The sequence below is a fragment of the Acanthaster planci genome, linkage group LG07 (assembly GCF_054643075.1).
Source record: "Acanthaster planci isolate LZ-2023a linkage group LG07, COTS_SCS, whole genome shotgun sequence".
In the NCBI taxonomy this organism is placed as follows: domain Eukaryota; kingdom Metazoa; phylum Echinodermata; class Asteroidea; order Valvatida; family Acanthasteridae; genus Acanthaster; species Acanthaster planci.
This window is the reverse complement of record NC_141783.1, coordinates 13,129,591-13,146,652: the sequence shown is the minus strand read 5'-3', so window position 1 is coordinate 13,146,652 and position 17,062 is coordinate 13,129,591. Positions and strand designations below refer to the sequence as shown.

The following is a 17,062-nucleotide window of genomic DNA, read 5'->3' as shown; positions in this document are numbered from 1 at the left end:
TTCTTAGGGATGTAGATTGTGATAGTAATTTGTGATAAAAACATTTGTGATTGTTATAATAATGACATTAACCGTTTTTGTTGTTGCTAATACACCGGTATGCCCAATCTGGTGTCCGGTTGAATAAACTAGCAGAGGCTGTGGCATAGTCTCGATTGCTTTCTAATATTGTCCTTTTTTGGTGAGTGAGTATAATGATGATGACATTGACAATGTGCAAATTCTTTAAAAATGTTCAAATGTGTATGCGATTTTTCAACATTTCATTATTCTTCAGTGTTTAATAAGCATAGTTTTTAATTCCATTCGGATGACATTTTATTATTTTTTAAATAAATGCTTTGAATAAAACTTTTATGATTAAAATGGATATTCTGTGGATTTGATTTGATTGAAGAACAAATGTAATTCTGAGTGTGCCATCCCTAGAGAACTGTAATGTTGACTGTATAACGATCTCCTTTCGAATGTATTAAAAAAAAAATTCATGACTTACTCTTAAGAACAGGTAAGATTTGAAGTCCTGCCACATTGTTGTTTGTTTATTGGTTGGTTTGTCTCCATCTTCTGACTCCAAGTCCATCTTATGTCCTCTCAACTCCATGCAGCTCCAGCATCACTTGACCCACAGCTGCAGGCCATCACTGACCACGCCATGCACTTGACGTGGACTGCCAGCACCACACAAGGGCTTGAAGGCTACAGAATCAGTGTCTTGGACACCGAGGGCAACGGGCAAGTCATAAATGTACCGGCCAGTGAGACATCATTGGTTCTGACAGGTCTGACAGAAGGTCGGACATACGAGTATGTGGTCGATGAGGTTGTTGGAGGTGTGAACCGATTCGCTGGATTTGCAGTTCGTCCTACGAGTAAGTATCCTTAGCTTAAATGACCGATAGGTATAAATGTACAGGGTTTCTTTGCTCTATCCAGCAGTAGACAAGTGTCTATGGGGAAACACACGAAGTGGCTAGCCATTAACTTGCATCGGTGAATGTGAATATCACTGACTCTGCACAAATGAGATATTAGACACTGTCTGTTGAGTGGTTTAAGTAAGTAAGCTTGTGACTTTTTGTGTAAAAAACCCCTGTTATTAAAAAAATGTACATCTCCCCAACACAAAGCACATCTAATGATACCAGTGTGTTCCTTTGAAATTGGGAAGGTTCTTTTACAGATGAAAAAATGTGGACAATAATTGTTGCTGAAAACAAACAAGTCACCTAACCCCCTCCTGGTCTCAAAATCTAGACACGCCTGGTGGAGTGGTTGCTAGCCACAAGGCTCGCAGTTGGAGATTTCTCCTATCGACATTGTTGTATGAGCATTTTATTTCATGCTCAAAGTGTAAGACTTGCATACAGGGCTCTGCATGAAAAAGTCTGTCAGGGATCCCAGCAAGCTTTTTTCTAACCACCATTTTGCTAAGATACAGGATGTTTATACAGCAACCTATGAGAGCATCACTTGAACAGTTGTACCAGATAATGTCAAGTCCTAACATTTTCAAAATGTTTTTACCATGTTAAATTAGAAAATTACTAGCATTCCGTTGACAACAAAAAGTCAATATTTTTTAGGGAGCTGTTGTTTGAAAAAAACATCACGATGTGTACACAATGTTATTTACAGCTCAGTGTTCTTTACTGGATGTTTTATTCTTTGCTTTAAATATGATCCTGCAATGATTTGGCGAACAACTTAAACATTCACTGTGGGGCCCAGCTTGGTGTATTACACCACATTGAGTGAGAATGCTGTTCATTTCTTTTCAGAATTACCACAAAATGTGGCATTAAATGGGGCCACGGCCCACACAATGACTGTCTCGTGGGACACAACCCTCTTCCCGAATGCTCAAGGGTACCTGGTCAACGTTATCAGCAAGGATGGGTCCTACACCAACCTGATACCCGTCACTACAGCCAGCGCAACGGCGCCATTCACCATAACGGAATTGCCTGCTGGGCTGGAGTATGAAGTCGGGGTGGATGCAATTGTAGGGGGGGAGCGATTTGAAGTGGGTGCCCTGGCAAATGGAGCCAGCACAAGTAGGCAGCAATTCTTTGTTTTTTTTCTGTGTTTTAGTAGCACAAATAGTGAAATTGGAAACAAAGGTAAAAATAACCGATAACTGTAGTAATCAGAAAGAATTGTACAATATATTAATAGATTCAACAGCGGGACCTGACACCCTATTTGGAAGTTGGGTTTAGAATTGTACAAATTCTTGAAGCACCCTGGCTAATTATTATTAAACAAATAAACTACAACCTCTTTTAGCCAAATTCTTTTTTTTTTCTTTTTTTTTTGTTTGCAGGTACTTCCATTGCCACTCAGGTGGTCACAACAGACCTAATCCAGACAGTCTGGGAGCCTATTGCTGGTGCCACCTATACATTATTGTTAACCAACCTTGGTGATGGCAGCACCCAGGAGGTTACCATTGCCGACTCCCAAACGGCCACCCATGCCTTCAGGGGACTGACCCCCGGCCAACATTACACTATTGCTTTGACAGCCAATGTCAATGGCCAGGCCATTTCCGGTGGCATGGTGACAGAAACGACAAGTGAGTGATAATTTGCCCCCCATGGTTATTCTGCATGAGAGTCCTGCATTAGGCCTTAACCTATTGGCAAGTTCCAAACTTGGTAAATAATGTAAGGGTTTTGGGACCAGACCTAATCATGCTGAACCAAAGCGTAAGGTTGGTTCATACTGCAAGCGAATGCTAAAGCGAAGTAAATTGTACATAACAAAAAATTTACAGTGAAATTTTGCTTGAGTTAAAAGGTGTTCAACTTTTGCAAATTGGCAGCATGAATATTTGAGCAGACCTCACAAATCCACATTCATGTTCACTTTTGCATGAAACATGGACGGACCTTTAGGATCATGGCTCCTGTGCTCCAACTTTGACAAAAATTACATCCCCTGGAAAAAATCCTGGCTATGCCTGTGCCAGCTTGTTTTGTGATGAGCTCAATCTCAACTCCTTGCAGTTCCGTTGCCACCAACCAACATCCAAGCGGCCTCGACGGCCACAGACACTGTCCTCACCTGGAATCCACCCCCCAACACTCCCACCAACATCCACGAAGGTTACCGGGTCATCTACATCCAGGCCGATGGCCAGTTGGTGAGCCAAGACCTTCCAGTGACCCAGACCACATTCACTGCACCGGTGGTGGACAATGGCCAGAATATCTTTGTGTACTCGACAAGTGGCACTCAAGTAAGCCAGCCGGGCTACCCAGTGATAAACTGTAAGTAGACCTTTGAGGCCGTGCTCAAGCGTGTTGCTCCCATTTACACGAGTTTACTCCTAAGCCCACAAATGCAGAGCTGTTTATAGAGAGAGTAGTGCCAACTTCAGACTTTGGAACCAAAATGGATGTTCAGTATGTGTACAATACAACATACAGGAATTGTGTGCTGTACGTCCATGTGCACTAATGCATAATCCACCATTTTGGTTCCAGCAAATGAGACACTCATGCCACAACTCATGCTCTATAAATAGCTCTGCACAAACGGCATGAATGCAACCCATCTTTGTCCTGTCCTGTTGAATTAATGAATAGATTTGTTGAGACCAACTTTTAAGGGAACTGACAAATGTAGGTTTCAAATACAGCCAAATCTTTTAGACAGAGTAATTTCCTGAATGTTTCAGAGAAAATTATGACTGGAAGGAGACTAAATCCTGAAATATTTATCGTCAACAATACAATTAAAAGGTCAATTATATTGGGCTTGGCAAAGTTTTGGAATGCTAGTCCGCTTTCTTCCCTAGATCTGCCCTTTTGGTGCAAATCAAAATCTGAAATACTTACTGGATAACTGTTTTGTGATTTGCCCTGAAGACAATGTCAACCTCAATGGAGCCACACCTAGTTCACTGCAGGTCAACTATGACCGCTATGAGGGTCAAGGCTACCACATTCTTCTGGTCCGCAATGACGGCTCTGTTCAGGAAGAGTTTGTCGTCACAGACCCAGCGACTCTCTCCTATGTCTTCAACGGTCTGCAGCCCAGCACTGAATACACCACAGTGGTGACGGGCATCGACACGGGCGGAACTAGCACCTTCACGCTGGGCACGGACACAGCTTCAACTTGTGAGTGTTTGATCTGTTTTGCAGTTAAAAAACAGATTGAGTAAAGGGAAAAAATGGGGAGAACTATCGGCGCCGATTGGGAACAGGAGAGTCATTTTTTTTTACAGGGCAATGACTGTTCTTCAGTGGGCACTCTGTGTGCATGGGTTCTTGTGCATTTTGCCGCAGGATGCACCATGTGCGAGCAATCAAGTTTTGTTAAAATGTAGAGCCATTTGTGACAGCCCTGTGCATGCATGAGCCTAGCTGAAAAATGTCCTGCTGGCCTGTCTCCTCTTTGCCGGTTAGGGTGCACTTCAACTAGGTGGAGAATAGGCATGGGAGAGGTGTCCACTGTGAATGATAATTGGCTTTTGTCAGGAGTAGTTTTTAAGATCACTAAAGTCCCATTGGAATCTTGTCTGCATCAGCTGGGTGAAACCACTGGTAACACACAACCAGTAGCCATTGGCTTTCACAGGAAAAGGTTTTACCTCTTGTCTTAAAAATGACGTGCAGAGACGCAGGAACACAGAAGATGTTTAAACACATTCCGGCAAATTAAATGCAGTATCAGATGTCTGTGGCCCTGTTTGTCTCACATGGATGCAGATTGTGATCAGTGATCCTACTTTGGTGCACTGACACTAGAGGCCACCAAATGGATAGTGTGAACCAGCTTTGGGATCACTTATTGCGATCCAGATTTGTGTGAAATAAATAGGCCCTTTACTCATCCCCATGCTCCAGTGATTCCCTTTGAGTTTGCACACACAGAGGCTCATCCAGGTGTAATATGTGTTGCCCCCAGATGGCTTTAGGCCACAACCAGCTGGTGTAATAATTGCTTCATGACACTGTCTTAGAACAGTGTTATAGTGGAGACCAGCCATAAGACCATGCACAAGATCATGCACAAGTAACAGGTTGAATAGTGACAAAGGAATGCTTTTGTTGCAGTACATTTGAGTAGCTTGTGGCTTGAATTCAGACTGGGGGTCTTGTGTTGGACTTGTGCTGGTCTTGTTTGGTCTTGTGAAGGTCTAAGTGGTCTTATAACTGCAACATTGTCTCAGAGTTTCAAAAAATCAGACATTGTGGTGAGAAATGTTGCACAGATCTTGAAAAAATGACAACTAATTGCAAGGGTCGGCAATTGTATAGTAAACCTTGTGTTTGTAGTAGATTGTCATTGTAAAAAGTCAGTAGAATAAAACCGTAAGGGTAGTGGTTAATATCTAGAAGTACATGTAGCCTGGGTTTTGGACAAAGAGAGGGACAGTGGGCAAAGAGAGGGTGAAATGGGCAGAAAAAAATAACAGTGTTTGTTGCGTCTCGTTGGACAGCTCCTGCAGTCTCATTTGATTACCAGTTGATGACCACCCCTGTTACCACCACAACAATGGACGTTGCCTGGCAACACAACCCAGATGCTGGATTTGAAAATTACCAGTTAAAAGTAACCAATGCTGTAGATAGCACTGAACAGGTTAGTTCCTTTCTTGCTAGGAATTGTTGGTAGTCCTCGTGTTTTGCTTTAATGTGAAAATGGTGAACTAGCTAGTGAGTTGTCTTCACGTGTAAATTTTTGTATGCGCATGTGTCTAACTGTCAGTAAATATTGGCCATTCCACTCTGTTACTTCATCTACCTGTACATGTATTTGTGTTAATATTGTATTGTTTCAAATAACAAATTCAATCTAAGATATTCAGCCTCAACTGACACTTTGCACATATGACCACCTTTGCTTTGGAACACTTACAAAAGACAAATACATGTCCAGAAATGTATCATGGAATCCAGTCTTTGAACAAATTTAGGCTTGTTTCTGCAGCCATTTCCTTGTCTGGTTGTATCAGAAGTGCCAAAAATTCAATTCTGAAATATCAAACTACCTCTGATTTTGTTTTTTCTTTCACCCCACCATCCTGGGAACAGACGTTCACTGTGCCAGCAGGGGCCAACCCCTCTCAGGTGGTTCAGGGCCTGACGCCGGGGACCGACTACTCTGTGGAAGTCTCTGGAGTGATTGGCGGAGTAGGATCTGTTGTAGCCAGTGCTCTCCAGTCTACAGGTTGGAATGCCCCCAACAAAAATTAAAAAGAGGAAAAAAGAAAAAGCAACGGAAATGTTTAAAAAGGAGCTAGGAAGTACATGAAAATTACCAATTTGCTAAAAAATACCTCCAAATTTTCATCCTGCCACTGCTAATGGTTTGTCAATTTGGTGTTGATGAGTGTTTTTTTTCCCCCATTCTCTTCCCTTGCCCCAGAAAAATCCTGACCATGCCCATGGACAATTTTGTCTTTATGTGAATATACGGACTTGAAAACCTTAAGGAGAACAGATTATTCAGATTTGAGGCCAGTGTTTTTATTTCCAGGTTTTGAGTGGGGGGGGGCAAAATGAGGATCTAAAAATGATTGCTCACATTTTGTTTTCACATGTAAAAGAAAGCTCCCAGATTAAAAGGGCTTAATTAGCACAAAGGACGAGTTGGGAGAGGGTGGTGGTAACATACTCCCCTTCTCACATAGCACTGTTTAAGGCTTTGGAGATGTGAATAGATTCTTATATGTCTGACTTTTTTATTGGGAATTACCACCTTTTTCTTGACAGTTTTTGCTGCAAAACAGATGGTATAAAAACACTCAGTAGTCATACATACCTTCTTGTCATGGGGGAAAGGGGAGCCAGTGGCCCCCACACTTTTTCAACTTGGGGGCCTGCCCCTCATCCCTTTTTTGCAGGTCCTATAAATGGATGGGGCTCAACGGATCAACCTATAATTAATGGCTGATGCCTGATGGTCTAACAACTGGCCCCCCACTTTTAAAGTCTTTCCGCCACCGGTGCACACACCATGAACTGATACATAGTGTACACAAATTCGATGCACAGAATGTCACTTTGCAGTACACAACTGTCCTCTGTGGACTAGTGACTGATGATTATTATCAACACAGTTGAAGGAGAGACGAAAAAGTATCAAGTACATGTATTTGTTGCTTTCAGTGCCCGAACCACCGAGCCTGACTCTCATGGAGCAGCAGCCTGACCAGACTGTCACCCTCACCTGGTTCCCGCCAACCAATGGGAAGTGGGACAACTACATCATCCGCTACGGGCCCTACGGCAGCACCAACCTGCAGGAGGTGGTGCTGGGCCCCACTGAGACCACCTACACCCTGCCTGCATTTGACCAGAATCAGCAGCACACTGTCCAGATCTACTCCTCCATCGGGCCAAACCAGGAGCTGGTCAGTGACATGGGAACCATCACACCCTCAGGCGGGTTCTCAGTGGTCATCAATCCAGGCAAGTACAGTTTTATGTGAGACTTTTGTGAGTCATGTAAATTACAGTCGGTCCATCTAAAGTGTGCTTACTCCTGTAGCTTGCTGATGAACTGTGCTGAAATTATGTCTATGAAATACAATAAAAAGTATTTTTTTTTATATAGCAACATGGAAGACTACAAATATCAGCCAGGAACTAAGAAGTAGTTTGTCTAAACTAAACCTAATTTACAGACATGGGAAAGTTTGGCTGAGCAAAGGTAGAAGGTCACTGGCTAAATGTCATGGGCACTGCGTTTCTTGGGACTGATTCTCAGCAACATCTGCTACCAACCAGCTCTGTGTGATCACGGACCCGTTTGTAATCCTGTCTGATTTCTGCACTTTCCAAAATCATGATTTTGGTTTCACTCTTAATTTGCTGTTCTGTTGTTCCACAGTATGCGAGCCAACCACTTGTCAGAATGGTGGTACCTGCACAATAGATCCAGCTGTTGGTTTTGTCTGTACGTGCACTGCCTTGTATACAGGAAGGAACTGTGAAACCTTGCTAGGTAAGAGTTGATATCCTTCTCTCTCTCTCCTTCTCTGCACCTACTCTGTACAGTTATGTTTGCTGAGTGCAATTGGTCAAATCTGTATGATTGTTGGATCTTTGCTCATTCTGTGGGTCTTATTGCTCAACTTGCCAATAATGCCGATCTACCGTTTGCACCCAAAATATTAACTACAAGTTATGACACCATCCATAAGCTGAAGAGGGTGCTCTATACTTTTGCAATAAACTTTTCCAGTATGGCCATTTTAGAACAAAGCACCTGACATCACACCTGTTTGGACACATTCAGAGTGGGCCTATATACAGCCATGCTGATAGTACCTCGTGTACATATGCTCATATTCTCGAATGATCTGTGACACACTTCATTTTGTAATTATGAACTTGTGATGAACTTGACTAAATGATAATGGCATGTTGAATTTTTATCCCTTGACTTCTGTATTTTGCATTTTATTTGCAGTTTTCCATTGTATACAATTTCATTTAGAAATGCTGGTTGAACTTGCATTTAGCATGCCAATCACAACAGTCAAGATGTATAGGTAAACTCCTTCAGAGACAGTTTCAGCTGCCACTCGGCATACCCACCTCTGTAAATGCATAAATCTCTTCAATGAATAAACAAAATTGATATTCAAAAGTATTTTATCTGATCAGTGGATGTTGTAGGGCCCTGCGTCAGCACCCCTTGTCTGAACAATGCTGCCTGCGTGGAGTTACAGAATGGAACGTACCGGTGCGACTGCCCGGTAGGCTACACGGGCACCAACTGTGAAACAGGTTTCACTTTGCTTTTCTCTTGTCCAATTTTCTTCCTTTCTGTTGTAGGATTGCTGTTTGTTGTAGGTAGAGACGTCAATTACCTTACCAGGCTGTCAAGAAGGAGCAAGTCATTGCTTACCATTTGTGGCTTTGCACTGATTATATCCATGCTAATGTTTGAATTTGAATTTGAATCTGAATTAAATCATTGATACATTTATACTGAATTTTACAAGTCAAGTCTATCGCAAGTCATAGGTAATTCTTTGCAGCTGTTCATCCCTCATTTGTCGACACAAACCTCTGCCATTACTTATAAGAAATTGGCTAATATCATCACTGCCCATGGTCATAATACAAGGTCATTAAGTATGTCATCCTTTTATATTGAACAGTGACATGAAGGAAAAAGATGATGATTTAAACTATAGCTTTTTTGTGTAGAGATTTGTACAGATAAGTTTAATGCACTGAAGATTCTTATGTACAAACTGATTTGTTCCATAGACATCAATGAGTGTACAAGTAGCCCCTGTCTGAATGGCGGGGTGTGCGTCGATCAGGTCGCCAACTACCAGTGCCTGTGCGCTGATGGTTGGCTGGGTAGGAACTGTGAGACGGCCATTGGTGGGTTGAAACGATTCCCTGTTCTGTCGACCTTTGCTCTGTAGTACGAGAATGCATGATGGTTGCACCTTGCACTCAGGCTGAAAAAAAAGCACTTGAATGTTGTGCTCAATCTTAAATGTTGCTTAACCACTTCACGCCAGAGGATGTGTAAACAGAAACTAGCTGTCTGTATACACACAGGCATGGCTGACAGGTGAAACTGGCACTTGCATCCATAAAACAGACTCACCTCAGAATGATGTTTATACCGTTGGTTTCTGTACACACCCATAAAGTCTGCAGAATCTGTGATGATGGACCATGGGGTGAACTTGACTTTAGCCTATGGTGGTAACAAATATTGATAAGTGGGTGCGGCTTGAAGTGTTGAAAAATATGAGGCTGCAATAAGAACTATCACACAGATATTGTTATAACTCAAATGAGACAAGTTTATGGCATGTTACCACTTTCAAAAATTGACTTTGTTTGCCAAGATAACACTATCAGCAAGTGGTTATGTAGTTTTGATGAACAGAAATTAAATCTAGCTCATGATATTTAATTGTACTGAACTTTGCACTTATGTGTAGAAACATTAGAAAGAGTTGACCTACCCCTCCTCTCCCTGACTCTAACAAATTTGACTGGGCAAACCTTCTGATATCCCCTGCTACATCTCATACACTGTATCCACCCTCTATGCCATACCTCACCATGCCTCACACACTTTAAAAAATTACTTGTCATCTCCAGAGTTAAAATTTGTAAGGGTCCACAGTAACCTCTGAAGCAAGTCAATTTCCAGCAATATTTCTGTCAAAGTAAAAGTTGTTTTTTTGCACAACTCTACTCTGTGGTGTGAGTTTGTCTGAGCAGTTGTTTCAAGAGTTTAGCAAGTAGGAGCAAAACAGTTTTTGATTTGATAAACTTGTCACATAAGGCTTCATTTACTTGGGAGAAAGCAGCAAAATTTGAAGTATCTTTAAATTAACCAGACTATGTCATGCTCTCTATAATTCAGAGAAGTACCAATAGACTGTTGCATGCCCTATTTCAGCCTGTAGCATCATATTAGTTGTCTATACTACACAGAATCTATTCACCCTAGTTAATTAGAAACTTAAAGCCTTCAGTAGATCACATTAGGTTGGTGTTTATTTTTTTATTTTGTTGACAAGAAAATTATGCAATAACACCTTATGTTTTATAGTAGATAATGTACACAGTCCTAAAGATAGATCTGTTTCCACTTTCCTGACTTTGTTTGGTTTTCAGTCTCTGATACTGACTGCCTCTTGATTGAAATACCTCAATTAAATTCTCTCGTGTTCTTTGTTTTTGCTGATATGATGCTTCTTTGCCTCGGCATTCAGACCCATGTATGAGTCAGCCATGCTTGAATGGCGCCCTGTGCTTCCCGGTGACCACAGATAATCGGTACACCTGCTTGTGTGCAGACGGTTTCACCGGAGTCCATTGCGAGACATGTCAGTGAGCAGTCTCCTCCATTCCATTCCTTTCAAATTAATATTCCAAATCAGATAGGATTGCCAAATATGCCATTTGTTCTTGCACTGGGCTTGGTATTTGTAGATGCACCTTTGTAGATGTAGATTGCGGTGACATCCAGATTGTAGGTGTGGAAAAGGGGAGGGAGGGTAGATTGGGTGCCACAAGCATGCACTGGAAAGATGCAATTGCCCCTATTTGCAGAAACAGTCAAACAACAACAAAAAACATAACTTGGAAAGTCAAATATCTTGTGTCACATTTTTATACCTTGTGTTGCATTCTTATGCCAATCTGAGAGAGTAAATCACCAACTTGTACACAAAGGGGACTTATTCTGGCATTGTATACAATGAATGTTTCACATTTAGCTATAGAAGGAATAAATTCATTTGAGGACAGACTGAATGTTCCATTGCACTCCGTTTAGCCTGGTGGAATGGAACATTATCTGTCACCTCATGAAATTATTCTTACCATTGCACTCTAAAATACCTATTGCACATACTTATACCTAGGCAGTTCATGTGTAAAGTGTCTGTTTTATTCACTGTCATTAAAACATAGTGCTAATGATAAGATAAACTGTGTTCCTATAAATGAGACTGCATGTCATTACCAAGCTTAACTCCTGAGAGGCAGAATTGTTTGGGCATTTGCCATGTTTTGCTGTAGTTGTTTTAACATTGGCGAAATGCTTGTCTTGTTTGTGTAACATCATTGATTGATTTTTATTGAAGCACAGACGCTGACAATGATTAATGCTGCCAAATTATTACAAGACATAAATTTTGCCTGCCCCAAAGTGTGGCCATTGTTCAGAACATCTGTTACAAATGGTACAAGTTGGCACCCCGCCCCACAATAACAACAAAGGCAGATCAATAATTGAGAGCGGTATAATTAAGTACCTCTGTACAAGGTTACATTACTTTGGCACCTGTTGCTCTTGGACAGTGGTCTTGTACAGTTTCAAGGGAAAATATCGGAGTTGATAAATTATAATGATACATGGTCTTTGTACAGCACATTATATAAAGGTCTCCTTTAGGTTCTGGGGATTTCAATAGAAATATTTCTATTTGCTTTTGGTTTGGTCGTTAAAGATATCTGGGCACCCAGTTGGTTGGTTGGTCTGTCAGACTTCTCTGATGAGCTGCCTGACAAAATATATTCTCCCTTAAGAATTAAGTTTCCAGTAGGAAAAAGCTCTTTTCCTACTGTTATTTTTTACAAATATTACACAGTTTATTAACAAATATAAAAGTGCCACTTGAATTTTTGTAACATTCATGCACTTGATGTTTCACTGACAGCTACCAATGATTGTGATCCAGACCCTTGCCTGAATGGGGGTGTATGCCTTGATGGTGACAACTCCTTCACGTGTCAGTGTCCGGAAGGGTTTATGGGTGTAAGATGTGAAGAGAGTAGGTGGACTTTGTGGATTAAGCTTAACCTGCATGCAAACTGTTCTCTCTCAATTCAAGTTCGCACGAGGACCATGATTGTGGTTCCTACTCCCTTGGTATTTTACCTGTTTAATTTTGAGGAGGAAACTTCCTTATCCAAAACCTTTATATTCTTTCTCTCCGACTTGGACTTTGGATAAGATGATTGAAGTTGAATTTGTTCAACCAAAGAAATCAAGATTCCACTTAAACATTTTCCCAAACTCTGTTCTAACATTAGAGTAATTGTTCACCCTGAAGCACTCTGAAGGTTCCTGGGTTTAAACTTCACTCTTTAAAAGTAACGAAGCATGTGCTCCTACCACTAAGGGATAATTCATAGGATTATATGTCACTTCTGCACCAATACTGTTTCTTTGTGCTATTGTTCTCCACTTATATGCACTGTGAAAATACTTTTGGTCCCACTGAATTTCTTCAAATCTCTCCTTGAATGCATACTTCTTCATTTTCAACATTTCTCTGTGCACTCCACCCTCATTAGATCCAAACATTGGCTTGAAATCTAACACCAAATATTTCAAAGCATGAACAACATAATGAATTGCCACACCAACACTTAGTTCAGAAATAGTTAAAGTAGAACCTCCAAATAGGTAAACAATAAATCAGTGCACTGTATGATTATCTTAGAGATAAGTAACAAAAGGTTAGCAGTGGAACTTGTATTGTGGCAATATTGAATGTTTATTACTACAGTTGTGAAAATAATTTCATTAGGAAAAAAAATTCCATTAGGCGATAGACAGGATGTTCCTTCATGAAGCATGCTGAACGGAATGGAACAAATTATTTCCATTGCATGAATTCCATTGTATGAATGTCAGTGAAGCAAGGTATACTAGTAGGAAGTACTTAGAGATAGTACCTGAAGTTAGCACCAAAATTGACTGCAGGATCTTTGCACTGAGAAGTAGAGATAAAACTTGTAGCTAGCTGGCACTCAAGAATAGCACCAGAAATGTAGAACAGGTTCCACACGCACGGGAATTGCAGGTCAGACTTGAAACATTGAAATGACAATAGAGATTGTTGATTTCCTAGTTGTCGATACATGCGCTAGTCAGCCATGCCAAAATGGCGGCACATGCACCGATGTCCTGGGTATTTTCTTCATGTGTCAGTGTGTGGATGGCTACATTGGCGACACATGCGAGATCAGTAAGTGTGAATGATTAACTTGACACAGTAAATCAGATTCTTAAATTAGTATACAATACAATGTTACGTTATTTGAAGTGTACAATGCCACAGAAGAATGAGGACCAATGGTAGCTTTTAGACTTGTAACTGCTGCTCCAAAGATGTTCTGCATGACGTACTAAAGGCATTGGCTTTCTTCACAAACTTCAGTTACATTTGATGTAAAATCACAAAACCTTCTGCAACCTGCCAGCTGACTGTGGTTACCTAAAATACAAATCAAACAAGTTGCAGGGTCACCTTTCAATTCCAGCTACATTCTTCTGACAGGCAAAGAAAATTTTGCTTAGATTGAAACATTAGACCCTCAGACTTTATCAATTCAGTCGCATTTACTGAGCTTTCTACAGAAGATTCAAATGGGATTGGAACCTCTGCCAACCCATCTCTCAAACCCAGGCTATCTCAGTGGCTTCCCAATTTGTCAATTCAAGTCAGAAGTGTTAAGACCCAAGACCCATTTTTGACCGAGATCACATCCAGAGTAATGCCTATAGTAACATATTGAATGCTGCACACTACCTTATACATTTATGCAGCAGACCACCCTTGAAAGGACCGTGATTACGTAGAAGGAATACAGCTTTTGTTTTGTGACATATTTGTTTTCAGCTTGTTTATCAATAATTTGCTTTGTATGCACATTCATTGTATGATTACGATGAATAATAAAATTGGACCCGAGTTTGTTCAGGAAATCTACCCATGTGAGGATCGACAGTTGTGTTCATCACACTTATTTCCCCAGACTCCGACCTGAGTTGCACGAGACCCATGATGAATGATATTTTCATTGAATATTTCCCTAACCTACCATTTTTGTCAAACTGATGGAAAATTATCTGTTGTTAACATTTGATTTGTTTATTCATTTTTACCAGTTCCCGAGGACCCAGTGGATTAATACTACCATTTTCTTCCTCTCAGACAGGAAGCAGTACTGTTGAGAGTGGGCATAACTTGCCTCTTGCAACACTTTTGCTTGACTCATCTGCAAAACTGTAACTCTCTTTTCTAGATGATGGAGACACTGGAAAATGCAAATCAGAAGTCACTCTTTGTTCCATGCAATGTGTAGCCTAATGGCTGGAGTTTGTTTTATTTTTCCGACCACAGGGTTCAGGGAGTTCGAATCCACTATCTAGATGTATGTTGTGACCATGGGCATTAGCCCTGTTTTCTTCTCTCCACCAAGGAATATAAATGGGTACCTGTGAGGACAGAGATGGTGCCTAAAATGACAGCACCGAGTTGTATACCACCTGGGGAGCTAAACAGGTTTTAGGAATATTGATGGACCCAATCGATGACCGGGGATATTAAGAGGCACTTTGATCAAGTGTTTAGGATTTGTGGTCTTTTTAAACTCATTAATACTTATTTATACATAAATACCTGTGGTAGTTTACCCGTTCCTATTGGTTGATGGGTTGTTTTTCACATGTGATAAAGGTGTCAACTGGTTTCAACATTTTTCCAGTTTTATGTGAATTTTGTCAAGAGCTTGTCAACCAGTCAGTCTTAAACTGTTGATAAAGCACCGGCAAGTTTTTAGCCACCTTATGTAGTGCACATTGCACATGCACCAACTGGAGGGGTGTGTCAGAAATGGAGTAAATTGTTAGAGAAAATTGTTGCAGATCTGTGCTCTAAAGGTATTTATGTATGGGAATAAATATGTGCTTTTCTGGCAGGCAAGCTCAGGAGCATTGACTCCGCTAATGTCCCTTGCCTTCAGCCCGGGCTTTACCAGGGCCCACTCTCCTGAATCAGTCCAGCCAAAGACATATCTATTCCCTTAACAATTGATGTTCCCATTTGTATTTGTCATGAATTTAGCATTGTAAGCAGCCACAAATTGGCTCTTTTGTGGGTTTTAGCATAATTTCATCTTTACTTTGCTTTTCAATTGTCAATTATCTTTATATAGATGGTAATGACTGTTTACCGAATCCTTGCGTGAATGGCCAGTGTGTAGATAGAGTCAACGCCTATGAGTGTGACTGCACTGGAACCGACTTTCAGGGAACAAATTGTGAAACTCGTAAGCTGAAATCAATTTGTGTAATTGAAGAAACTCTTATGTTTAAAGTGTAAAGGCAGTATGGAAGGAAAGGTAACTTGAGTGCTTGTGTGGATGATGTTCAAACTTTCACTGGCAACAGACTTTAATGACCTTAACGTACCAAGAAAATTACCAAACGGATTCCTAACAAATGTTACACTTTCTGAGCAGCTGAATATTGTAATGAGAATTTAAAAGTCTCTCAATTTCCCAAATTGTAATGCAAGCCAAACTGTTGCCAAGTTTACCCTCCTCAGAAACTATGTTCTTGTGCTGAACAAAACTCTTGTGTATCAAAAGTCCGTCAAGTCAAGCCATACCTAATGTCTCTCTTTGTTGTTTCATCACCAGGAATCAATGATTGCCCTGCAACCAACCCATGTCTGAATGGCGGTACGTGTGTGGATGGAACCAACCCAGGAGAATTTATTTGCCAGTGTGCGGTTGGATTCGCCGGAACGCTTTGTGACAACAGTGAGTAACCCCAGTCTGTTGAAGCTGGTAGCATGCAAATTGCACTGTGGTGGTCAGGACGCTCTCCCTGACCCACATAACTGGACGCACATCTGTTGTTGTAAGCAAAGACAGTAGTGTTGCGTGCAGTATTTAGATGGTATGTTGGTAAGCATTCAAAGCTTTGATAAATGGCTCCCATATTCTCCTGGTTTGTGCTACAATAAGTGTTGCACTAGCCTCTTGTTTTGTTACAGAATTCTGAAATGAGATATTGACGAGCTTGGGCCAAGTTCATTCCATGACCGTTATTTTATTGCTAGTGAACTTTGTCTGGTACCGGTGATCAACAAATGCTTACTTTGAATCAAATTTGGCTCTGGTGATTACATGTTTTGGCAATTTTTTTCAGATCCAGATGACTGTGCTGCCAATCCATGTTTGAATGGCGGCCGATGTATAGATGGAGTCAACACGTTTACATGCGACTGCTCATTAGTGGACTTCCAGGGAACCATCTGTGAAACACGTTAGTGGAAGTTTTGTTGCGGTTCTTGCATGAGTTGTTTGCTTTGCACAGACATATGAAGTTCAGCCATTTCTCTTGCTGGGGGTCTGTTTTGTGGATGAAGTCTGACATCTTTGTCTTAAGTTTAGCTAGTATTTCATGCAGCTCTGAATGACTCTAATGGCAGTGGAACGATTTGCAAAGATGGAGACTAATTGGAGACCATCAGGCATCAGCCATTAATAGGCCAATTCATTAAGCCCTGCAAAAACCTGCAAAAACTGGGGAGGCATATACCCCCAGTCAAGTTAAGGGGGGGCCACTGGCCTCGTCACTCCTGCTTCTGCTGCCAGCGAATCACTCCATGGCCACATCAACCAAACCGATAAAGGGTGTGAAGGAATTTAGAAAGGTTCAGTCTTTAATTGTGATGCTTGGCACCACTAATGAGGTGAATGTCAATTAGTCTGTAGCAAACTTGATGCCACCAGTTGTCTTTCTCTTT

At 41.1% G+C, this 17,062-nt stretch overlaps 1 protein-coding gene across 2 annotated transcripts in view; it reads left to right on the top strand.

The window, feature by feature from the left end:
* LOC110981781 (uncharacterized) overlaps positions 1-17,062 on the top strand; it is a 79,028-nt gene that overhangs the window by 5,118 nt on the left and 56,848 nt on the right. For both annotated transcript variants that reach the window (XM_087139421.1, XM_087139420.1), the window contains exons 6-17: positions 609-872; positions 1,782-2,057; positions 2,327-2,578; positions 3,012-3,275; positions 3,876-4,130; positions 5,456-5,598; positions 6,051-6,186; positions 7,128-7,430; positions 7,852-7,965; positions 15,462-15,575; positions 15,948-16,070; positions 16,462-16,578. In XM_087139421.1, coding sequence (XP_086995547.1) covers positions 609-872; positions 1,782-2,057; positions 2,327-2,578; positions 3,012-3,275; positions 3,876-4,130; positions 5,456-5,598; positions 6,051-6,186; positions 7,128-7,430; positions 7,852-7,965; positions 15,462-15,575; positions 15,948-16,070; positions 16,462-16,578 — 2,361 coding nt within the window. The remainder of the gene's footprint in view (positions 1-608; positions 873-1,781; positions 2,058-2,326; positions 2,579-3,011; positions 3,276-3,875; positions 4,131-5,455; positions 5,599-6,050; positions 6,187-7,127; positions 7,431-7,851; positions 7,966-15,461; positions 15,576-15,947; positions 16,071-16,461; positions 16,579-17,062) is intronic.